Source organism: Hermetia illucens, chromosome 1, assembly GCF_905115235.1.
Source record: "Hermetia illucens chromosome 1, iHerIll2.2.curated.20191125, whole genome shotgun sequence".
NCBI classification, from domain to species: Eukaryota; Metazoa; Arthropoda; class Insecta; order Diptera; family Stratiomyidae; genus Hermetia; species Hermetia illucens.
This window is the reverse complement of record NC_051849.1, coordinates 198,390,116-198,416,104: the sequence shown is the minus strand read 5'-3', so window position 1 is coordinate 198,416,104 and position 25,989 is coordinate 198,390,116. Positions and strand designations below refer to the sequence as shown.

Below are 25,989 nucleotides of genomic sequence, written 5' to 3'. Positions count from 1 at the left end.
AAGTTTGGTGGAAATGCTAACATTACTAACAAAATTATAGCGGGTCAAATTTGCTTTTTTGGCACGAAGTTACTGCTCCCTAAATTAGAAAAACTAAATATAGTTGAATTTTTTTATTGCTTTCCAGATGTGAATACTTTTTCATTACTTTCTTGCCAATTAGTTATATTTGATTGCCATTTACAATACGTGTCCAATTAACTCAAATAGATATTTCTAATAATGCATTTCGTCTAAAACTTAGCTAACAACTTTTGAGTTAATCTTGTTCAGATTTAAAATTAAAGACTCCCAACATTCTTTCCCATCAATTTTTGAATCAGATATTGTCGACTTTCGATAGGATATGCAAATTCTGGAATTTCCTGATTTCTAATCCAGATGGGACATTTTCTGAGCAAGGCGTTCCACAGAGAAATAGGAGTATCATATTTCAGTAGCTATCGTGGGAAGTATTTTATATGGATAAGGAAAAAAACGAGGAATCCAGCGTGTATTTCAAAGTACATATGCAGATACTTTTATTTGCCAAATCTTTTCGAATGATATTAACACAACAACTGCGCCGCTGGACATTGTATCTATTCTCTTCGTAAATATAAATAATAAATCATTTTCTAGAGTACAGCTACCCAGAAAGGCTAAATACTGCCTCTTTTGTCTTCTTCGCATCAAACTTCATGAAATATTTTCTATGTCGTGTGCAAAGATCCCAACCCATCAACTTATTATATAAAATGAGTTTTTTTTTTGTGGGTTTGCACGCGCGCCGATCTTGATGGCGGTTACAAGTTTTTCAAGAGACGCCGAAGAAAAAAAAACGGATGAGTAATAATTCGCTAAATTCAAAACTTTGTAGCCAGTACATGAGAGACCTGTTTATAGGAAACAGTACATTATGTCTTCTAACCGTTTTTTCTGTTCAAAGATGCTTTGAATCCCAAGTTTAAAAGATTCTCTAAGAACCGAACTTCACGCAGAGTCGTTCCCTCCCGCTTTCTTGAAATTAAATAATCACCTCAAGATCCATCCGCGGTTTGAAATATAATATGAATAGTGATTGAATTTTTCTAATCACAATTTTTCGATTGTATCTTACCGGTAGGGTAGGTAAACGTTAAATGTATCTAAAACTGTTAGGAGCAATTTTATGGATATCAAATATATACCGCAGCAAGTTTACCGGTTTTTTGTTAAGCCTTTCCCACTATTTCATCGTTTTTAGAATGCATGGAAAGAGAGCGTCTTCTCCATTAGACTTTGGTTTAGAAAGTTATATCCAATGTTCTGGGTAATTTGCACCTGATAGGAACTATCCATCTCAACTTGAAATGTAAATGGAGGTAAAAAAATACCGAGAGAAACTATAACAGTCTATACAATCGCCACAACAAAAACGCAGCCAACAAAATTATCTTGCACTACCTGTTGAGCTTCTTTGAGAAAACATCTATATTTTGTTGTGATAGACACGGGGCTATGTTGCTTTCGTCTTTATCGGCCTCACAACGCATGCATATATCTTAACAACTAGATAAACTAGAGATTCGAGCTAAATGAAACGTATTTGGAGTGTCTTCAATTGATCTGAAATGCTTAGAATACTTTACAGATCAGTGCACCTTTATTCAGATTTGAAATATATTTAGATGAGATTTTTTTTATTTTTAATCTTTTAAACTAGCGCACAAGAACATGAAAGTTAAGTGACTTGTAGTGCGGCATAAATAAGAATGTGTCGGTTATCATGGGGGAGGATTGTAACTGATTTATTAAGAATCAATTGATACTAATAAGCAGAATAATTACCGACTTGGATCCAATCGTATTCATTGTAAAACGACTTTAAGCGTTTGTTGATGAATTAATTAAAAATGCTAATCGTTTGGGCTGAATGCTTCGTGATGTCGAGTTTGATTTAATTGATGAGTTTACGTGATAGTCGAGAATAAATCTTGGCAAACGTTTATCATAAATGATTGTTTGTGGCTAGTGAATTCGCTTCAGACTCAGAAATACTATATAAATGGAAACATAAAAGGAACTGCAAGTTCATAAGCGGTGTCGTCCTCCTCCAGATCGGTTTCGCTATTCCTTTTGGTCGTTTACCATTGACTTTGATGTTCAGACCAATCTTGGCAAGTGAATTCTCGTTAGCGCGTATTACGTGACCAAACCATCGAAGACGCCTCTCTCGCAATTGCACGATCAGTACAACCCCATATCGATCACTGATATTCTCATTTCGGATGTGATCAAACCGTGTCACGCCACTAGTCCAACGCAACATCTTCATCTCCATTACCGCCGTTCATTGTCTTTATAGTCGGCCAACACTCAGAGAATCATAGAGAGCGACAAGACGGATGACATTGCGATAAATTTTAGATTTGAGCGCAGTTATCCATTGGCTAATATCGTTGATCCGAGGTATTTAAATCGCTCAGTTCTGGGCAGGTCCATAACAAGAACAAAGAGAAGTGGTGAGAGGGGCGCTTCCTTGATGAATACCAACAGAGACACGAAGCAGTTTTGATATACACCCCCCACATTTCGAACTTTACTTTGCGGATAGTGGTAGAATAATTGAACCCAGCGCACAAGTTCTTCTGGGACTAAGTGTTGTCGGAGAGCATACCAAATGAGTTCGTGTGGCACATGGTCAAACACTTTCTCTAGATGTAGAAATGCAACATAAAGAAGGTGATGCTTCTCACCGTATTTCTCCATGAGGAACCGCGCAGCATGTATTGCATCAGTAGTTCCGCAGTTTTTCACAAATCCGGCTTGATTCACGAATACGGTTGTCAAGAATGCGTTCAAAAATCTTCATGGTATGGGAAAGTAACCGGATCGGACGGTAATTTGAACATTCTGCTGGACTGCCTTTCTTTTTCCATATTGGAACAGTGGTACTTTTTTTGCCAGTCAGATGGTGTTCTTCCTTCCTGAATAACCCGATTAAAGAACTCACTGAGTCACAAAGTTCGATCCCAGCTCAGAGCTCAGATGCGATGTTGTAAGGTCCTGTGGCTTTCCCCGATTTCATTCGTTTTATTGCTTCCTCGACTCTGCGCTGACAGGTGAAATTGGTCCAAATGTCGGCAATGATTGTGGAAGTGGAGATGAAGAAATTCTTGAAGTTGAATTCTGCTCGACGGTTGAGGTGCGATGGTCTTATAGGGAACGGCTTTGCAATCAGTGAGTCTTATGAGAATATAGTCGATTTGCGTTTTACTGTTCCCACTATAAAATGTAGGAAAATGGGACAATCGTTTGATCATAAGTACAAGGTCATGAGTGTCCGCAAAATCGATTATACGCTCGCCACCCTCATTGTACGCTCCAAACCCCTTTTCCCCATGGCTCCTCTTACCGTCTGCCTTTTCACTCACGTGAAGGTCGCCGGCAATGATTAGATAGTCGTCAGCAGGCACGTGATGAAGTCTTTTCATCGAGAAGTTGCCAGAAGGCATGTTCCTCGGCATCAGGTCGACTTGTCTGTGGTGCGTAAGCGGTAAAGAAGTGGATAGTGCGATCAGCTGATATAATGGTAAACTTCACCAGCCGATTATCAAATCGTTCCACTTCTTTAATGGCATCACGGAAACCCTCTGAGATGGCAATGCCAACACTGTATTGAGTGTGTGGACTACCAAATTAGAGAAGTTTATAGCCATTTTTACCGCGTCAGCGTTCAATTTCGCAGCTTTTGCCACCAGACCATGGGGTTTCTTGCAGAGCGCAGATATCAATGCGCCTTTTCCGAAGGGCTCTTGCGAGTTCCTCGGTCTTTCCAGTTATGGTACCAACATTTAGCGTGCAGACACGTATTTGTTTTGTTCGTTGTGTTCGGACTAGCTTACTTACGTCTTGACGTCGTCCATGCGGCAAACACCCTTGCCTATTTCTCGACAGGACCAGGGCCTGTCCTGCCGCGTTGACTGAGGGGGATGCCCTAGCATTTCCCCGAGGCTTGTGACTCAATCCGATCATCATGTTTGTAATGACATTGTATGCATTTTCTTGGTCGGCCTGTCGCGGGGTCTGTGACCAAGAAAGATCAGGTAGGATTTAGCAGAGTGGAATAACTCAAATTATACTCTATTTATTTCTTTCCCTGATCTGAGCATTTTATTTTTGTTTTACTGAGGATGATAGTACAAAGTACGTTGCCTCAAACCCTCCTCCTTTGCTTGGGCTTGGGAACAGCATACTATGTTAATAGCATGGCCGAATTGATGAATAAGCGAATTCACGTGGCTATTTAGTTAGATTCACATTTCTATTAGTAACACAAAAAAATTTCTAAGAAGAATAATCAGAGCATTTCAGAGGTGGGTTCAAAAGAAGTGGTTTGAATTAAGGCTTCATTCACAGGATATACTTAGCCGAAACAAAAGCACGATACTGCCTCGATATAACATGGCAGTAATGTAGATCACAATGTAGAGCATCATACTGAAAAGTTTGGTGGAAATCACACTATTTTAATAGTTATAGCGAGTCAAATTTGTTTGTTTCGCGTAGGTAGTTTTTGCACGGCTAATTCGGAACTTTCCAAACCAATTCAAAATTTTCAGACTATTCTAAATCGTTTTCGGAATTTCCATTTTTAATTCAGAATTTTTTCAATGTTTTACTTTAAAATTTTATATCAACCTTTTACCACGGGATAGGGATGGGACCGAGATTATCAATTTTCTATCATTTGTTTGTGTCGTTTTTGTAAGACATGTGTTGCAGGAACATCATATGTTGCTTTTCTTCATGAAGTTCAGATCTCACTTTTATTTTTCCATCTTTTATCGTCTATATTCTCAGCTTCCTGTTGAAATTTTTCATTTGGTAATTGTAATATCGTTGGGAGGAGACGCATTATTTGAGATTCGACCAGGTCGCAGAAAACTTGCCAGAAGAGCTGAATGATTGCCCATTCAATCAGCGGCTACTGGATCTGGATGAGCAGTGTCTTACCACTGGTAGTAACACGATCGTGGAGGGTCGATTGTTATCAATCACATGCCTCGTATCATAACGAAAATACCACCCAGGATTGCACTGGAATCCCTTGATCTATTCTTATTCAGAATTCTTTGGGCTGTGGCTAGGCGAAAAGTCTCTGAATTTTCCTGCCTTCTGGGTAGTTAATATAATAAAGCATACTTAAAAAATTATGGAAATATCAAAATATTTTTTTTAAAAAAATTAAATAATGGAAGAGAAGCTACTAAACGTTCAGCACATAATCTGATTGCACATAGCAGGCTGCATCTTGAAGCTGAATTCAATTCGAAATTCAATTTGTGGTAACATTTCGGATTGTCAAAATTAAAATACTTTCTTAAATTAATCAAAAAATGTTTTGTAGGAACTGATACAATAGAAAAGCTGTGTTCTAATTTGATTATGTGAACAATACTAATCAAAACGGCTCAATATTTGATTAGGAATGGGCAAATTTCAAGCATCTTCAATTGTACCATAGTTAAAGGAATAAGGATTTTCCAAGTTAATTTTTTTCGAATTTGGAGGAGTCTGCGGCGGTATTTGCGTGATTTATAGCTTTAACCAAACTTAGATCCGATATCTGAAAGGTAAATAATTCGTTTGGTACGTTTTTCAGTAAAAACTGGGACTTTCATAAACTCCTCAAGCTTGCTCGGTATTATAAGCAGATTATTTAATATGGAGTGAACATCGGAATTAAATGAAGCTAAGGATTTTCCTGGATTTAATTACGAAGAAAATATCTGCATAAAATCAATATTTGGCAGCTAGAGCACAAATACACAAAACTTTAGGGTGAAGGGTCAAAAATTATACTCTCAAGAGAGTGTAAAAGAAGCTGAATTCTAGCCAAACAAATAGATTATCTCCCTCAAAATAACTTTCTTACCCGGTGCCAATCCTTCTTTCTGTTCTCAAAGCATTACTAGAGCTCGAATATTGGTATAGCCTTCAACTAGTTAGATCGTCCATTTGACTGTTTTCAGATATCCCAAAATGACATTCCAGGAATGATATTCCAATCTCGGGAAGGGGAAGATGTTACAAGGATTCAAGCCGGAGTAGGTTGGGGAGCCTAACGGATGTTTTTGACCATTATGGGAAGTTCCTTTCATTTTCTCAGCAATGGTGATGGTGATTGGTCTAGAGTCCCAAATTCTTCTTATGAACAATCTATTGGCTGGTGTCATCAACAGCATCAGCATGATGTCTTCTATCTCTTGATTTTGGCAATCCTTAGTTTGCGGGTAATATTCAAACATGGAAACCCCACTGTCAATAATGACGTGTTTCAGAAAATTATGTACAAGTTAAGTCATTCTTTCCTCCTGATATTCTTTTGATCTTGTAGAACTTTTTTCGGAATTATTTTTGGTGGATGGTGAATTTTGGTGAATGGTGGTGTCAAATTCAACTGTTCCCCGATCATTCTGATTGACAATTTTATGAACGTAGTTGTAAGGATGAAGAAGACAATCTATATCACTCATTTTGATGAATGCGCTTTGAATGTTCCAAATTCTATTTTGAAATGGAACACTAATGTACCACTCGATGCGAGGGAGCAAACTCTCCACAATATGGTATTGTATAAGCCTGCTTTCAGTCTTTTCAAGGCTGTCTTTCGTCTCTGCGCAAAAAGTAGTGACTTAGCGTCCTTTCAAATTCGGTGTGCAAAGGTTGGAAGATCAAAAACTGTTGTCCATCTCACTAATTTACATAATTCATATTCATAATTACTTATTCGATTTATTATTAAATATACTAAAGTAACCGTAGTTGCTTTCGCAAAAAATTAATGTTTCTTGATATTTAGCATTGTTTCACCAAACATTCAGGCGAAGTAAAAGTATCTAAATTGTACAAGGGCTGTCAAAAAGGTATTGATGATGGTCGCAGGGAAGTGTGATATTATTGCATGCCATTCGGTTCAGCATTCTTTCAGCCATCTCTGCCTACATTTTCAGGATGATCAGTGCACAGGTTAGGGTACTCGCCTGTGGGAATTAAAATGGATGATGGTCACAGTGCCGGAGATTAATGATGATAATTTTCAATAGGAGGAGCAAATCAAGTTTCTAGGCTGCACAGAATGTCAATGCAAATATATGGGTTAGGTATGGGATAGCTAACTGGCCCGTGTGTCTATAACGCCCAAATAATTTTCTTGTGTATATTTCCTCATCCCATGTGACACCAGAGTAAATGTGAGAAATTTCTCACACACAAGTGATTTAAGAGCGTCAAGCATATGTAATGCTTTTTTTCCACCGTACAAATTCAAGCAATATGTGCCGAGAGGTAAATCGCCTGTTAATCTCTTTTTGGACCAGAGGTTATGCATAGTAATGGAAACTTTTCGATGAAAACGATTTTGTCGTATCGCTAGTTGAGTTTGATTGGTTGTTGAAAGCTTATTGCCTTATGGTTGTCACATATAACTCATGGCCTGATGATTGCAATGTTCAATCCTTCTATTTTGCCTGGAGTCAATGCCTGTGATCATCCCTCACCGATAAATAGCAGTATTGAACAGCATTTTCGAATTCATCAAAGTAGAGTTATTCACGTCAAAGGATATGTCGATATTGATAACTACTTCAATTTGTTAGATAAGGATATACCAAGGCATGTCGTAGCTATAAATGGTGATGTTATTTCTCTAACGAAGGTGACCACTTTCTATATGTTGATCATGCAAAACATTAAGGAAAATTCCACTATGTAAATTGTAAATAGCAACAGAATTTTTTGAAGCCTTTCCATGTTAAATATGTAGGAATATAATGACCTAGTAGAACCATGCCCTTGGATCTATTAAATTAAGAATAGACTTCACTCAGTCACTTCAGGATAGGTTGTTTTTAGAAGGTTTTTAGAGGAATCATTCATTTCACTATGCAGTGTAGATTGTATTGTATGTAACGATGTCGTATCTGCTATCGTTTCCAGTGTGAATACATTTCCATTAGTTGTGTGTCTAGAATCGTGAAGAAGTAATCATATTGATTGATGCGGAACTACTCAGATTAAGTGGTATTCATATCTAAAGACTTGAAGTGAAGAAAGGAAGTTTCGGGGACCAACTTCTCCCATTTTAGGTGTTTTTTCTTCCAGTAAATTCGGTATTTGTTATATAAAAGTTAAGTTTGACAGCACATCTACAAAAGGCATCTCGAAGGTCGCTCATCAACATCTCATCTCACCTGATCGTAGTTGATCGAAGGGTGACTCTCAGATGTTTAACTAAAGTCACAGGGATTTCATCTGTTCTATAATATAAAAACCTTATTTTCCAGCTTTGGTTCCGATCTGGGTCTGCTTGTTTTGAGGAACAGTTTCGGGGGCCGAAATTTGCATAAAACTTAGTAATGACTTTTTTTGACTCACAAGACAATGTATTTTTCTTTTTTTTTAGGTTTTGTGTAGCCACAAAACCTTATCAAAATCGGTTTACTGCCAGTCTGCCTGTCTGTCCGTCACACGCATTTTTCTCGGAGACGGTTGTAGCGATTGACACCAAATTTGGTGGAAAGGTGGTTTTTGCTTTTTGTAATTTTTAATTCTAGCTTCATCTAGTTCTTTATTTATTTTTTCTTGTGCCTTCCAAATGGGAGAAATTGTCGCAAAATAAATGAATTGGCACACACAGATGTGCGTAATGGGATCGACTTGATAAGTCGTTATATCCGATATTTTTCTGGAATTTATACAAAATATGTGTCGTTAAAGCCGCCACTTCGTAATAACCGATATCGTTATACCCGATATGACCTACCAAGAAATTGTATAATTGATGACTGGGACTTGGAAGATTGGTGGTAGTAAGAGATTTGTTCTTATAACCGATTTTGACTATAATCATATTGATTAATACGGAAGTACTCAGATTAAATGGCATTCATATCTAAATGCTTGAAGCGAACAAAGAGAAGAACTGTTTTTGGCTTTTTTTTTTCATTTAGCAAATACCACATTTCGGGAACCAACTTCTCCCTTCTTAGGTGTTTTTCCTCCAGTAAATGCCGTATTTGTTAAATATAAAAGTAATTTAGCTAAAAACATACGATTTTTTTTTAAACATTGATGAAGGAAGAATAATCCATCCAGGAAGTTTTGAATTTGGACGGATTTTTAGCACATTTGAACGTTTGAAATTGGTTGGGTTGAATTTTGCATTAATTCTTGATGGTATCAACTAGCCCATTAAGAGTTAACGCATGGATCAAGACTCATACCTAAAAGTCGGAGAAAGTAAAGTAAGATTTATGACTTGCGGTTTCATCCAGGGCAGAGGCAACTCTTCAGCCGCTGCCTCATCTCTGTCCTGAGAGCAGCGTAACCGAAGTGGTTACATGGTGGTAATCGCTCACTTTTATTAATTCAAAAACACATCATGTGTATGAATTAAAACAAACAGAAATCCGTCTTCTAAAATTTTTTTAGGCCTAAACCGGCCGATGCTAAACTAGCATTTTGTTTAAGAATCGAGGTAGCGGAACAAATACCACCTTGCAACCACTTTGGTCAGAGAGGTAAGGCAGCGTCTAAAGAGTTGCCTCTGCCCTGGACGAAACCGCAAGTGATAAATTTTGCAACTTGGGTGCTTCCCCAAAGATGAGGGTTCCGTAGACCACAACTGGTCCGGTATGCCATTAAGTGGTTGGCGGACTTAGGAATTCCTCGATTCTTAAACAAAATTGAAGTGTAATGTTACCAAGTACTTCTGTTTGGAAAAAAAACTCTTCTAAAGAAATATTGGGTGGGCACATTAGGGACCCTGTTCTTCCGTATTTGACGGTTGTACGCTGGTGCCAGGAATTCAAGTTTGACAGAACATCTACAAAGGGCTTCTCGAAGGTTGCTCATACACGTCTCATCTCACCAGATCGTAGTTGGCCGAAGGGTGACTATCAAATATTTAACTAAAGTCACAGGGATTTCATCTATTCTATAACCGGCTGATACTGCGCAGAGCAGCGTTTACGGCAAGTACTCAAGCTTCAAGGTGAGCTAAAGTTCCTGTCACTAGAGCAAAGCATCTGAGCATGAAGCCGAAGTTGCGATGGCTGCCATTCGCGAATCTGGCTTTACACTGTCCGAGTAAACGTCTTATTTTCCAGTTTCGGCTCCGATCTACATTTATGTCTTTTCAAGACCAATTGCGAGGGTTGAAATTTGGATAAAATGGTATAATGACTTCTCATTTGCTGACCCATAAGACTGCATTTTTCTTTTAAAAAAAATGTGAACCAAATTTGTCAATCTGTTGGGAGACTATGTAGAAAAGCAAATTCATAATTTTATCTGTGTATTTACATCACAATTATTTTTCGATTATCCATCGCGAGCTATCTAATTTCTCAAATCACTAAGAAATACCACTCACAAAGTTCATGTGCTAGTAATTAGGGGAACTTTCAAAAAAATGGGCTGCTTTCTTTTTCATACAATTTCATACTTGTAATTACAAGCAGAATATATTCATTTGCCTTTTTTTGAATACAAGCAGATTATTTTTGAACTTCTCATGAAATCTGAATGCGAGCCCTAAACCTTTAACAATTTATCTTAGAGCAACGATTATGGCTTGGCTTTCCTTAGATATTAGATTGATATCACTTTCTTTTAGATTGAATCATAGCGGGACTCCCTAGCGATTATGCGATTAACAAAATTGATATAAGCAGAGTATCTGATGGGAAATAGTTATGAAAAGGTTTTCCTTGTCTCTTATAAAGTATCTGAAACGCTAGTATCGAGGAATTGAAATAATTTACGAAATCCAGCTCTTTCTTAGTTCGTCTCCGCCAGCTTGTCGTTAATGTAAGAAATTGGCTGGACTGTTTGGATTTATACAGATCATTGACTCTTTTTTGTAAGATATTGTACCGCCCATAATATTCGAAAAAACATACCGTTTATTAAAAGCATAATGCTTGATTTCACGATTCTATAATGTATCTTTCGGGTGCGGCAATAATTGAACAGTGGAGGCGTTAGGTGTAGCAAATCGAGTGAAATTTATAACACTCATTGCTGCATTGTATCGGATAAGACTAGGTTATGAGGTGAATGGGATCGGAGAAAGCTTTTGCGGCAGCTGCATCGAATTTTATAATAAGTAACTACTGGGAATAGTATGTGGATAGTTTGTATTTACTAATGATCTTCTACCTTAAATTTACTTGTATGCGGATAAAATTAAATTTTAAATGAATTTAGAGTCTTCTTGGAAGAGTTTCTATAAAAGTAGTATTAGAAAGTGAACCTGCCTCCTAAGGCAATCACATCATTAAATGAAAGTTTTATAGCATTGAAATCTGACACTTATAACTTCCTAATTACATTACTTATAACTACTCCATTTTTTTTTTCATTGCAGACAAGATGGGTAAAGCACAAAGTAAACGTTCTGTAGATATCACCACAGAAGTCAAAAAAGACGATGTTCCAGAGGAAGGTACTGGCAAAATGGGCAAAATTGAAGATGTCGACCAACTAAAACCACAGGTTAACGGCGATACACATCACAACGAAAATGAGGTTGGTTCTTTCCCTTATTTTATATCTATTACTTATTCTTCCTTAGAGTTTCTTTTTTCCTGAGTCTTGGTCTTGAGGGCCTGACAAACTAATTCCTTACTAACCTTTCTGGTCTATGGTACTTGCATATCTTACCTATGTAACCTTCAATCTTTTATTTGTTATTGTATCTTAGATAAATACTGTTGGATAACATACGCAAATAGTAGATTAATTTGAATCGAAGAGATATTCTAGTCGTCAAATAGAACAAACAGAAATTGATAAAGATGAAAAAGTGTGAAAAGTCTCTTGCTAATCAAAAAAATGACTGGGGACCGGGAACGTACGTGCAATTAGGTTGATAAGATTGCAATCAGCAGTAGATTTCGTGAGATATCTGCTGGATGACATCGGCCTCGAAATAGTCATCGCCTAATGGTCGATTACTTGCCTTCTCTTTCGTACAGGATTGAACTAAATCGACCCGCCAAGTTCAAACCCGATCGTTTACATTATCTAGTTGAAAGGGCTTGCAAATAATCGCAAATTTTTCGATGGTTGACAGTCTACCCTGAATTTAGATTACCGGTCCAACCACAGGAAAGTTTTTAACAGCATGAACACAGAGTGTACCTGGAATGTTGTACACAATAAAGGTATTCTGAAGAGGCTAATAGGTATTACCAAAACGGAATCTGCCCCAGGGTTGCATTTTGTTGCCGATATTACTCCTTGTTGTTGATGACGCTCTTCATGCTGTATTGCGCTGAAGACGTAGAGGACTTCGGTTACACTGATGATATTTGCTTGCTCTCCCATTTAGTTATGCACCTTGATCAAGTGACTCTAGATTTGACGAAGTCGGTCTGAAAACAAATACCAATAAAACCAAGGTTTTCAGTCTGCCGCTGGTCGTCGTACTTTTCCTATCTGCATTAACGGCTTGATCATTGGAGGCATCGATCAATTTTTCTATGTTGGGGCCTTTGTTTCTACTGAACATGCACCGAGTTCGATGTTATCCGAAGCATCAAAAGCGCGAAAATTGCCTTCGCTGTTTTGTCTGAAATATAGAAATGTAGATACCGCAACACTAGCATACATTTTCTGTTGTTTTGCGTCAAAGTCCCGTCTGTGTTACGGAAGAACAGCACATGGAAAGTATCCATCACAAGCTTTCTGCGATATCTGTCTTCGCCGTGTCATCGGTGTACTGTGGTGCAGTAAAATCTCGACTGAGGAACTGCCAGTAGACTTGTTGATTAGAAGGCGGGAGTGACAGTTGATACATCACACTTTTAGGAAAAACAACAATTTGCTGGCTACGCCATACAATAAGAATTCACTATCTCAGGATAGCCGATAGGTGAGCCGCGCTGGAAAAAGTAGCGAAGACCAGTTGAGGAGGAGTTGCAGCTTCTCGGGAAGACTTGGAGGAAGCTGAAAGACCTTTCCGTGAAACAAACACTGTCCTTGCGTTGATTAGCCACCTATCAAAGTTTGTTCAGCTGTTTTACCATTATCTGTTGTGATTCAATAACTTTCGTATAATACGAGGCTTCGTTCGTAAACCGTGCGAATTGTAATGAATACTATCTGAACAAGTCTCTCACGTTGTGTGTTATTTTTAATAAATTTAGAAATGGTCGATGATCGAAAGATTAACGGTTTGGGAGGAAGTGTCGTGAATTCTTAGCTGTACAACGTTGTGGTGAGAAACCAAACTATAGAGTTCGGTGAAAGAAGTCACACAGGTGGCACTAGGAGTTGTGGCCTGAAGTCTGGGAGGGTCGCCTTAAGGGTGCCCACCGAAAAATAACGTTAGAAGGTTGTGGAGAATCTGAAAGACTCTCAATATAGGTTGGAGGTGGCAATGATCTAGAAGTTGAGACCTCGTATTAATGTGCGCTGTTGCACCAGTGCCGATGAGTTGATGCAGTAGATTCAGGACAACCACTTGTCGCGCCAAATGTGTTTCAAACGGTTCAAGAACGCGGCAAAGTGCCAATCAGCAATGCTATGCTAGAGGAGACAACTGCAGTTATCGACAATTTGACGTCGTCTGAGAGAATGTACTTAACATGGTTCAGCTACAGAGTCAGGTTATGTGGTTTGCTCTCTGCGTGCTTTAGATGTCTCTGTTTCGACTGCAGGGTGGCTGATTGTCGCTCGAAAGACTGTGTATGCTCGCTGCTCACAGAGTGGGCATATGCTGTAATTAGGTTCACTGACGAAATGTACGTTTCGACCGGGCAGAAGCCGATGTTGTTTCCTATCTACGCCGGAAAGGTGGCTACGGTTAATGCCCGCTACTCGCATAGACTGCTGCAGTTAAAGTGTGATCTCGGCCAGCACATGCACATATTAGCCCAGTATTAACATCACGATCTTGCAATGATAAGGGGCCGGGCAAAGCGGCCGTTATCATTAATGATACACATTTAAATTTCGTCTGTGCTAAGAATCTCACTATGTGTCTTAATGACGGGGCCTTTGGGATCGTGGTTTCGAGTGAGCATGTAGTGTCCACTTGCAGAAGACCTGAAGCAATATATCGCGTACTTGGATGAGGTGGTTTGTCTTGTGTGTCTTTGCAGAACACTATTCATCCTAGGCATGGACGCGAATGCGGTCGTCTCCTTTATGCGGCACAGTAGGATTGCTCAGCCCACATATTGCTACCGTGCTATACGTAGGAGAGAATGCTATTGAAGCATAATTTGTTCTGTTTGCATGTCCTATCAAATGTTCATATGTTTGAGAGCTCTAGGGGCGTTAGTGATATTAACGATATTTGTGTGAATATTGGAGCAAAGGCGTGTGTCCAGCCACGGAAATTGTTGGATGGTTACTATATTAGTGGCCACACTTCTATTAAGGTTGTGCTGATGCAACAGGAATGTGAATGTTGGTTCCTCACTCCGATTCCATGGTTGTAACTGAGTGGAAAATAGTGCTCTGATGGAGAATTTAGTTAGCCGCTCTCCCATATCTGAATTTGTCCTTCTGTCAGTGGTTGAAAAAGGTGGATTGTTGATTGAGTGGATGTGTTCCGTTAACGATGATATGCTGAGGAATCCCGAATAGAGGGTGCCGAAGTATATCACTTGGTGGGCGAAAGAGATTCCAGAGAATGTGAAGTTTAATCCTCTTGTAAATGTTAACTAACTTAGGGTCGGTTACAGGCGAAGTGTTTCGTTTTGGAAAGGGTTCCTTGAGGAACGATCTGCCCAATATTCAAAGAGAAACGAAGTCACAGCATTGCCGGCATTAAGGTGAACGGAGAATCTATGCTGACATGGCAGGCACAAATACTATCGTACCTTGCTGGATGAATTGTCTCCTAGATCTAAGTCTTCGCTGCCTCCTGGCGATCGTGCTCAACGGAGACAGGAATTAGTCCGCTTCAGTGTTGCGAGATTGAGGAGAGCATGGCGAACCTCAGGATTTGGAACTCACCTGGCTGGGATGGGTGATAGGAGAGATTGCAAGGCCGTCTGATGGACCATCGCATTTCATGTCCAGTGTCTGCATGAGGGTTGTCTATAGGAAGTCCTTTGTGGAAGACTGTCAGGTTGTTGTGCTTCTGATGTTCACAAAGAGGGATAAGAGTAATCCTCGGTCATACTTTTGCCATTTTTCGTCAGGCAGGTATACCGACGACGGTTTAACGCATGTGAAAATCTTTGTTGTTATGCTAACAAGTACGTCCTGGGAATCTTGGTAGATTTCAAAGGTGTGTTTGATTACCTAAGTTTGTCATCTGTGTTATCCAAACTTTGTGAGTGAGGAGGAATTAACTCTGCGAAGGACCTACTTCCATGGTAGATAAGCGTTTGTCGAAGATATTAATGAACGTGTGTGGATCAATGTAGATTGCGGCTGCCCACAGGGATCTATCGCAGGTTCACTTATATTGAACCTGATGATGGTTGAAATGGCTTACCACCAAATTCTTCTGTAGTATGCTGGGCGAATGGTCATAATCGCCGTGGTGGGCAGCTACTAGTGCCATGTGGTGGCAAGGTTCCGTTACGGTTCTCCGCATTGGGTCGATGCCAGTCAATTGTTTGGGGAGTGCCGTCCAAACTTACACGAGGAGGGCGATCAGAGCCGAATCCGCAATGGGATTCACCTGAAATTACTCTTGTCATGGGGCCTCACTGTAGATTATCTGGTACCGTTGGAATCGTAATGGCCCTCTGAGGGCATATGCTCTAGGAGAACTAGTGGATGTGCTTTTTTACTTGAGTGCATTTACGCTGTGAGTATTTATTTGATGTTTTAAGAAGCATAAGAAGTAAAGAATATTCTCCCAAGAAATCAAAACCTAGTATAGGCCATTGGTATCGCAAGTCTTTGTGCTTGCCCTGCTGTGTTGGACATGCGCATAAGAATTTAAAGGATAGGCAGTCGAAACGTTACCTACAACCGGTCTAAAAGTAGATAAAAAGCAATTGGACAGGCAGCAGTTGATTTTTAGTAGAAAGTGTCCGCTGTTTTCCGCCGGTCTAAAACTTTACCAACATTACATGTATAATCAAATTTCAAATTTAACGCAACCTAGTGGGTTTTTTGATTTTTTGGGGAGGAAAATGATTGATTACCCATTCAGGAAATGCTGATCATTACTGGTAAAATACGTCGGTAACAGATGTGATAATCAAACAAAAAAAGGAATTTAAATGGGGTCAGAAAGAACACCACATGGTGGTAATTCCGAGGACTTTTTGGTTGAGGTAGTATATCAAGTCCATAGGTTTTAATCGGTCATGTTTCCTGAAAATTAAAGAAAAAGCGTTTTCCTACAATTGCCCCTTTAAATGTGCTCCACAATTTACATACTGGCGGGGAACCTTATCATCAGCTAAACAAAAAGCCTCCGCCAAATCATTCGAATTCGAATTAAGGACGTTAGCATTTTTGTTTTTAATCATCCTCTGGCCTTTGGATGTTCCTCATAAAACCTTTCCTTAGTTTCTTGCTTTTTAACTATTCTCACAAAGTCAGCTCAGAAATTAACTTTAATTTGTTGTTCATATCATGAAGACATTGGGATTGTCGTAATTCCGCTCACATCTTCTCCGTCTACTTAAAATCAAGGTTGACTAAACAAAATACATACACTTCGTGCGCACAGCATATAAGAACTGTAGGGTTTTCAAGGAGCACAAAGAAGATAAATTGAAAACATCCCCAGTGATGCATTCAAACATTGAATACAAGTGAAGAGGTCAAGTGGAAGCATCCTTAACCCGTATGGAATAACATGCCTTATTCAGATAAAGCCATTGAATTCGTTCCAAACATGGCATTTTTTTCTTCTCAGAGTCATGAATGTTAAAACGACAAGAGTACATCTAATTTATGTATTCATCTTGTTGCTATTGTACACCAATCAAATCTACCGGCATCGTCGAGATTATAATCTCTTGTATCCGAGAATGTACATAGTTCAGAGAGAACTGACGCGATCCGACCACCGATTCAGTAATCGGAATTCTTTTCCACCCTCTTGTTGGTATCGTTTCAGACAATTGACTGGATACTACTTATATTTAGACATTCATTCAATCCCATATACTCGAACACGCTTCGGTATGGATTTATGTTGGGAATTCGAAAAAATGCCTTTTATAAGATATGAAAAGAATCAATTTCGAAACGTCATAATTCATCCATAAAATAGTAACGGTAATTGGTCTTGACTAAATGAACCTCCATGTAAGCAAAATGGTGACAATTGATGCATATCAGACAATAAATCATTTGATATGTCGAATCTTGACCCCGGTGTGAATATTTGTAGCTCCAATAGATATATTTGAGGAAATTTGATAGAAAGCCTGTGAATATTGGGGGATATGAATAGATTGCTCGATGACAATAGCCTATAAAATTATAAGATTTCATGATTTAGGGGTGTGGCATTGTTCCTATTTGTTTGCTTTACTTATGTTTAAATCTCGGTGCTTAAAAATCAAAAAGGGCTTTGTGGCTATGTTAAATTCGATAATGCTTTCCTACATCATACTAAACATTTATGTGTTCTCCTGATGTGGTGTTAATCATTATGCTTGCATTTTTGTTGCATTTCGAACAGTTACACTTTTGTGCTTATTGTCCAACAGTTATTTCATTGCATGGCATTTCGTCTAACACATTACATCACATCAAACTCGTTTTCATTTTAGGATAAAGAAAAATCAGCCGAAACGGAAGGTACAGAAAACGAAAAAGATTTATCAACAGAAAAGGAACAGCAACCACCACAAGAAACCGCTGAACCTAAAGCAAATCTTGAAAGTGGTGATGATGCTGCCGTTACTACACCAACCGAAGATAAACCTGTGGAAAATGGCAATGGAACTGATGACACATTGAATGAAAGTAAAAATGCTGCTGAAACGTCGACAACTGAAAATGGTGATAGCAGTAAAAAACCGAAAAAGGAAAAAGTAAAAAAGAAATGGTCATTGCGAAGCATTTCATTCGGCAAAAAGGATAAACAGAAACCACCCAAGAAGGAAGAAGCCAGTACCAATGGAGAATGTGAAAAAGTCCCTGAAGAGGTAATTTAAGGAGTAATTTACGTCAGTAATCAGTACAAATGCGTTTTAAATTTCATTTCGAATATATTCGTTCATTGACTGTGTCAGCAGCTAGTTGGTAGTTATTCAGACACGATTGTATCTAACAGACAATTCCAACTTCTATAATTTTAAAAATTTCATCGAATTTCGAGGGAATACACGCATTGTGGGCAATATCAATTAACTTTCATATATTCTGTCACAGTCAAATCGACTTCATAGTCACTTGAGCACAGGCCGCTCCCCGGTATTATATCAAGTGCCTTTCCTCGCCCCCAAACTGCCCATAACTTATCATCACAAAGGTATCACTTAACAGAATGCGAAAGGAAAACATACAAATTGACTAAGCCTGCGGTTCCTTGTCTTTTCTGTTCAACGAACTTTTTATTTTGGTTGAAAAAGGATTGAATTACCAAAAAAAGAACAAAAAAAATTGTCGGTATTTATTTTTTTTCTTGTTTCATTGTTGACTCAACGGAAATTCGTGCACAAAAGGCCATGCACTTTATGTTTTATTGGTAATGTCGTTCATTCTTCGTGGTAGTATAATATTTTCGAAGGTTTTCATCACTCTTGAGCATGAAGCCTAAGTCACTGCACATTAATCACTTCAATTGATGAAACTGCCCATGAATTGTTGCAAATATTTTTTTCATTGAAGTATGCATGGTTGTGAGATTTTATTTGAAGTGGTGAAACAGTTTGCTAAGAAATTTGACACCTTGTGACATTTTGTGGTGTTTACTAACGAAGGAACTCAAATTCGCTACCCAACGCATCTTCTTTTTCTTCAGCCTTTGTCTCGTTCACAAGTGGAATCGGCTCGTCGTGATCGATTTCGTCGTTTGGCTCTATGAAATCTGTGATCTAGATGCAATCGCGAGACTTTTGAATCTCCATCCAACATATCAAGCCGCGCAAACATACAAAAAACCCAGTTATTTTTTACTCGACCCGATAGAAACCAAGAATGTGTTACAAATTCAAAGAAACTACAAGGGATGGGGACGAGGGGTGAATCAAATTTTAGCGGAGTTACCAAAAGTAAAAATAATCCTCTTCTTTTTCTTCATCCTTTGTCCCATTCACAAAGGGGTCGACTCATCATGGTTCATCCGGTTTCGCCTAGCTCTATCATCGTTCACCACGTGGACGCTCATGTCGCCAGCCCTCTGAGTCTGCCGCACATAGGACATAGTCCTGACTGGAGACAAGGTTCCGTTTGAAGAGAAACTCATTCAAACTACCATGCCCCGTCAGGAGGACGCCCATATCGAGCCCGAAGTCCACGACGGAATTTCCTCTGGCAGACACATTTTTAACGTACTCATACGTGACCCAACCTTTCCCACAATGATTCCATCTAAGCTGCCATTCAGACCTTTTGAGCGCAAGCGGTCCTAGCTCCCCCACCTGATCAACACTAAGTCTGCTTGCAGCAAAGGTACGCCCCTCCTGATCCTGTAGGTCGTGGCACGCCCAACTACCTCCAGATTAAGAGGAGGAACACCCAACAAGGCCTGCATGGCGGCGATCGAGACCGTACGACATACAGGAAGTCACGCTAACAATGCCACTCGCTGACAAGCGTAGAGCAGTTTCCCGCCTTGCACCGTCATCGCAAATTCGCGCAACATAGGGGACCCGTACGTACAACAAGCAAGGAAGACTCCCACATAAATGGATCTAGCAGCTCTCCTGCTTAGACCCCATTCACACCTCTTCACACGCCTCATCATACACACTAGTTAAGTCAAGCGTGGCTTGAGCTCGCGCAGGTGCGCGCCCAAAGACATACGTTCCGCGATCGTGACTCCTAAGTATGTCACTTTCTGCCATTTTTTCAAAGTAATTGCGTTGATCTTAACATATGGCGGACGACGTAGAATGCCTTTCATCATCAGGACAGTTTTTTTCCGTTGAGATCGCGACACCGACTTTCAGAGATCACGCGCTAACGATGTGAATGTATCCAGTAGCCTGCTGCTCGAGCTCAAGGCGAGCGTTCCCCTCAACAAGAATGAGGAGATCATCCGCATAAGCAACACATTCACCAACGGCAGAAAGCTCACCCAGCAAATCGTCCATCATCAGGTTCCATATAAATCGACTCGCGATAGATCCCTGCAGGCAGCCGCGCTCCACATTCACGCTCATTAACACCTTGGACGAATGTTCTCCCATCATGGAAGTAGCTCTTCCATAGAGCTAATTCCTGGCAATCACACTCACAAATTTTTGATAACACAGACGGCCAACTTAGGTAATCAAATGCGCCTTTGAAATCTACAAAGATTCCAAGGACGTACTTGCAAGGACAACGGACAACAAAGTTCTTGACAATGCATCAAGGCGTCGTCGGTGGACCTACCAGTACGGAAGCCATACTGCCTGGAATGTTTTCATCTCCAGTCGCTGGAACATAATCCTCTCCAGGACCTTACCAAGGCCGGGAGAAGAGATATCGCCCTGTACGACCGAGGACTACTCTTATCCTTCTCTGGCGGCTTCAGGAACACAACCACCCTGGTAGTCTTCCAGAACGCAGGGAAATAGCCCTCCCGAAAACAACACTCAAACAAACACTGGACATGAGATGGGATGGCCTGCCAGATTGCTTTGCACATCTCGCCTGTCATCCCATCCCAGCCAGGTGACTTCCGAGACCTGAGCCTTGCCATGCTCTCCTCGATCTCACAACTCCTCAGGGGAGGAATTACTTCCCCGCCCTGAGCGCGACCGTCCGGAGACACTGGCAACTCTGATCTCGGAAATAGTTCACCCAGCAATGCACAAACATTGTCACGCCAAGTCAGCATAGGTTCTCCGTTCACCTTGATGTCAGCTATGTCGTGACTTCGCTTTTCCCTGCATATCCGTTAGACCCTACCCCAAGGGTCATCACAACGCTCAACGAGTTGCGCTGACAGTTAAATCCTCGAGGGTTTAACGTGAGCACCTGTCTGGACGACTTAATCCCACGGTCTTCTTAAGGCACGGATTGATTTTGTGACCACAATCAGAGCCCCGCTGAGACAAGCAACAACGGTACCAGTCTATACCAAGTGCATGGCTTGGCATTCATACTGGTTGATGCAAGACCTACCTAAATCTCTACCGAACTAAGGAGTAAGGCACCCGTGTTGAAACGCTCTCGCTTGAATATAACCAACAACCCCCATGAAACTCCCACTAGGGGGCCAACCGCAAACAACCGAGCTGTACTTACATACAACGGGAGTTCACTCGAAGTATGAGAGTCCAGGGGCTATCCCGGTTCCCATGGTACCAGTATACCCCTGGTGAGTTTTCGTGACCAAATTGCCACTTCAGATGAGTCCCCGTGCAGACTCGAGTCTGATCGCCCTGATTAGGCCTTTGGAGCATTCCTCTACTGCATCGCAGCCGGCAAGCCAAAGTGAGTACATCAAGAAATTTGTGGTAGAGGCATTTATTTCAACGGACCTTCATTTCAACATCATCATTGCAAAGCCAAGTATCTGGGTTGGTGTACCGCTTACCCGGCTTGGTGACCCCGAGGGTTGTAGAGGCCGCTTTGTGAATCGAGTCTTTCATTTGGTTCCACGATTTTTCAACATTCGTAATGGTCGGTAATCAGCCTTCATCAAATCGTTCGACTTCTTTAATGGCATCACGGAAACCCTCTGAGATGACAATGCCAACACCATATTGAGTGTGTGGGCTCGCGTTCGCGTTCAATGTTGCAGCTTTTGGCACAAGACCAGTCTTTCCAGTTAGAGTGCCAACATTTACCGTGTAGACACGTATTTGTTTTGTTCGGGCTAACTTGGTTATGTCCTAACGCGTCCATGCGTCAAGAATCCTTGCCCATTTCTCGACAGGACCCGGGCCCGTCCTGCAGCGTCGACTGAGGTGGACGCGCACAAGAGCTAAAAACCATTTTTCGTTGGCTTCGTATCCTTTATCAGTGATACTTTCATCAAAAATCAAGATATAATTGTAAAAATCTCGTTGTTTTACATTTTTCCAATGACAAGTGTGTAGTTTTAAATTGTTGCCAATTACCAGTGTGTGACGACACACAGGAAAACAGACACATCACACCTGTTACTCTGCTTATTATGCTTATAATTTCCACCCACATTGCTATTTCAGCTTTATTAGTGTTGCTTATCCTATTAGGTTCGCTATTCTTCCCAGAATAACATATCGCCCTAATATAAAATGTTTTTACAATCTATATGTATTTCAGTCACGAATGTTCCACCTCAATGATAATTTTTTCAACTAGGAAATGTGTAAAACTAGCATAGTCGTGACTATTCCTTTGGCTGAATCGGTAACATTTCGCACAATAGATTAGGTTGGTCAAGCTCTGACGATTCATTGGTAGGTGAGAGCAGTTTAATCAACAAATTTTCTTATTAAATGTTTTTGGTCACGCATTTATTCGCCTGTTGCTTGAAATAGTGTTTCATGTGGACGATTTCTCAATCTAAAAGTTTTTCCCGTAGCACCGTTATTATTAATGGTTTACATAAAAGGAAAATTTACTTTCTCCTTCCGGTGCGTATTAGGATTCGTGTAAATTTCGACGTTTATCGACGTATACACAGCCAGTGGGTTCCATAGTGTGTTCCATAGTGTAATTTGAGATATCAAAGGGGTTGGTACTACTCTCAATTTCGTTTGATTTATTACTAGAGGTCAATGAAAGATGGTGACATAAATAAACAAAAAATCTAAAAGGTTAAGGAGATTAGTATTAATATCTGTGCAAATAAGAGGGCAAAGATGGCATTTGTTCGCTTTTGGAGCCTGCTCAGGCTCGTTGTATATTCTAAGGAGCAGATCTAGAGAGATCATCCTCTTGTGTATTACTTTGGCAAATATATCAAATTACGTAAAATTTCATTTAAATTCTACCAAGCCGAACCTTTATATGAAGATACTGTTCAATTTCTTGTTTAATTTTATTCCTCAATTATAATAGTCCTCGTGAAGTTTTCGTAAAATGAAAGGTATAAAATTTCTCCTAGGATATTAACGAAAGCAAATGTTTCATAGTCCGAATGGCTAAGCAAATATATAGCAACAAATGGCGGCTGATTTAGACTTATTGCAAGAATAAATTTGATATATTTCGGATTTTGTTACATTTTGGTCAATATTGATTACTTTCGGGGTAATGGCCTGAACGCGGAGCATCCCCCCATCCTACCTCTAAAAATAACCGCGTAAAAGCGAACTCCATTGGATGTTCTAATTTTTCAGTTCACCAATATTCAGTATAATATTTTCTTACCTTTAATTTATAGCACTGGAATCATTTTTGCTAATTGTATAGTTTTTACGTTCTATAAATAATATCTGTAATGAGTTATTTGGAAACGGTTCGAATAATGGAAATAAAACATGTAAGGCTCCAAACTGCTGTTGAAAAGATGCAGAATTGTGAAGCCTAAAAGAAATTTTATATTATTATAGAAATCACATAGGCTTATGCGATACCTATAGAAATTAGAGACGGATAGGTGATGTATATCACAGAAGCGATATCATCCTAAGTATAATATCACATTACCATCAACGAGCACGTACCAAACATCACATCATCAGCCAGTAGGAAAGTGATGATGATATTATTCATATGATAAGTTTGTAATGTCCGCGCAAATCATTAAATATCACTTAGTAATGCTGTAATGTAACACCATTCAATGATCTCGGGTTTGTATCTCGATAACTTTTATTGCACAACTTTAGAAGGATGCTCGCTTGCAATAATCATGATTCCTAGTTTTTTGCATGTCAGACTATCTGACTATAGTATAAGCAAATTTTGTTTTTTGCCCTTCTCTTGCGTGAGAGAAAGTTCATTGTTCATTCATTTACGACGAATGTGATAAATGCAGGTCAAATATCACTGTAATGATAAGTAACATTTGATAATTTCGTGGACAGAGAGTGATATGTGATGTTGATGGTATAACACCACATCAAGAGACTGAATCCAGGAGGAGCAAATCCAGTGGTTAAAACGCACGAAATGTCATTGCATATCTCTTGGGTAGGAACGAGGTAGCTAACTGGCCATGGTCCTTGTGGTTAATGCATGGTGTGTCGATGGTACTCAGATGGTTTTCTTGTGGGTGTTTCCCCGCCCCATGTGACAAATGAACAGCTATGCAATGCCACATGCTCGCAGCACAACAATGCACTGCATCAGACACACGGCACTAACACCAGACTTTATACTCGAAATTTTGCTGGCGCATTTAACGCCCACGATCGAATATACGCAGAGATTTTTTCCCAACATAAAATTTCGGGAGTTGAATCTTCTGTGTTCAGTCATCTTGCACCACACGTAGTTTTACGCTAATGAAAGGTGTTTGTGATATTGCGATTTTCCCAAATAATGATGTGATATCACATCACCTACTAAGGTGACTTCTTCGGTTGTGTGTCGTTTTCCCGGCTTATTTTATAATGAAAAAAAAAGACAAATTTTATTTTTTAAATGCCGAATAGTCAGTTTTTTATTCTCCATATACCGGTATTTTGAGGGCCGGTTGTTCTCTTCCTCAGTGAGTTTTTATCAAAAGAAACAAACAAAACAAAAACTCACTGAGCAAGAGAACAACTGGCCCTCGAAATTGCGGTATATGAGGAATAAAAAGCTCACTATTCAGCATTTAAAAAATAAAATTTGTCTATTTTTTTTCATTATACGAAGGTGATGTTTTGCGCATCTCTAATGGAAATACGTCATGTGCCACGTTAATGTTAAAAATAAGTCGTAAATCGGAAGTTCGGTGCTCAGATATGAAAAAAATTGCGTTTATGATGTAAAAATCTTTCGGTAATAAAATCATTGCTTTTAAAACACTCCAATTGATCCAATCCGCCATCAAACAAAAAATTAAACTCTAAACTCTTTCTGTTGATTTTATTGACTGGGGCGATCGTCCAATAATTTTTAGCTAGCAGAAATGGTCTAGCACTGTACGAGTCTGTAGGGTCAGATTATTCATTTTAATGTAATACTGACTTTCTGCGATATCTTAAGATACAGAAATGCACACAGCTTTCCTCTTTGTTACTAATATCGTGGCCTATATTATGGTTTGTATTCTTGCGGAACTTTATGAATCCCGAGATCAAATCAAAAGGAGAAGTTGATGTTACTTACCATCAAGGCAAGATATCCGAATCCAGCAACTAAATGGACAAAAATTGACACTTTCTCCCAATGTAAAGTATTTAGGTGTGACCTTGGATCTTAAGTCAAATTACGGACTAAACATATAACTGAGGATTAAGAAGGCCTCCGTAGTCCTCTACTCTGGCAAGCAGACCTTTTTGATGAAATGGAGTAGTCACCGTCCGAGAATGGTTTTGGCTGTACTTGGTTGTCTGATAATATTGTGTGGTCGCCACTGCAAAAGAAATACGATAGAATCCCTCCTAATAAGATCCAAAGAACCCCATGTGCCATCGCTACTGGGGCTCTGTAGTTCTGTTCGACAGATATCCTCCTCCTGGACCTCCATCTCTATCAGACTCTATGAGATCGTTTTTTGGACAGCGTAGCTCTGCGGCCATATAACTCAAGAAGAATTTAGCTGTAGGCTATCCAACCAAGGCAGAGTGAAAGACAGGCGATGTGTTGTTGTTCTGTATCGACGAATCAAGGTAGGTCTGCTGAGTCGGTACGAGAGTTTTCTCGAATGGACACAATATAACCAAAGAATTTCATAATCCATGCCCCAAGCGAGTGAGAGGAAGGAACAACCGTAAGGTACCTTCGTGGTTTTTGATTGTCCTGAGTGTGCGAATAAAAAGAACAGATTGCTTTTAATTAGGGACA

General features: G+C 39.7%; 1 protein-coding gene across 1 annotated transcript in view; it reads left to right on the top strand.

Moving 5' to 3' along the window:
• LOC119661781 (A-kinase anchor protein 200) overlaps positions 1-25,989 on the top strand; it is a 228,171-nt gene that overhangs the window by 177,518 nt on the left and 24,664 nt on the right. Inside the window, exons 5-6 of the mRNA XM_038071257.1 lie at positions 11,396-11,556; positions 17,733-18,110. Coding sequence (XP_037927185.1) covers positions 11,401-11,556; positions 17,733-18,110 — 534 coding nt within the window. The 5' untranslated portion in view covers positions 11,396-11,400. The remainder of the gene's footprint in view (positions 1-11,395; positions 11,557-17,732; positions 18,111-25,989) is intronic.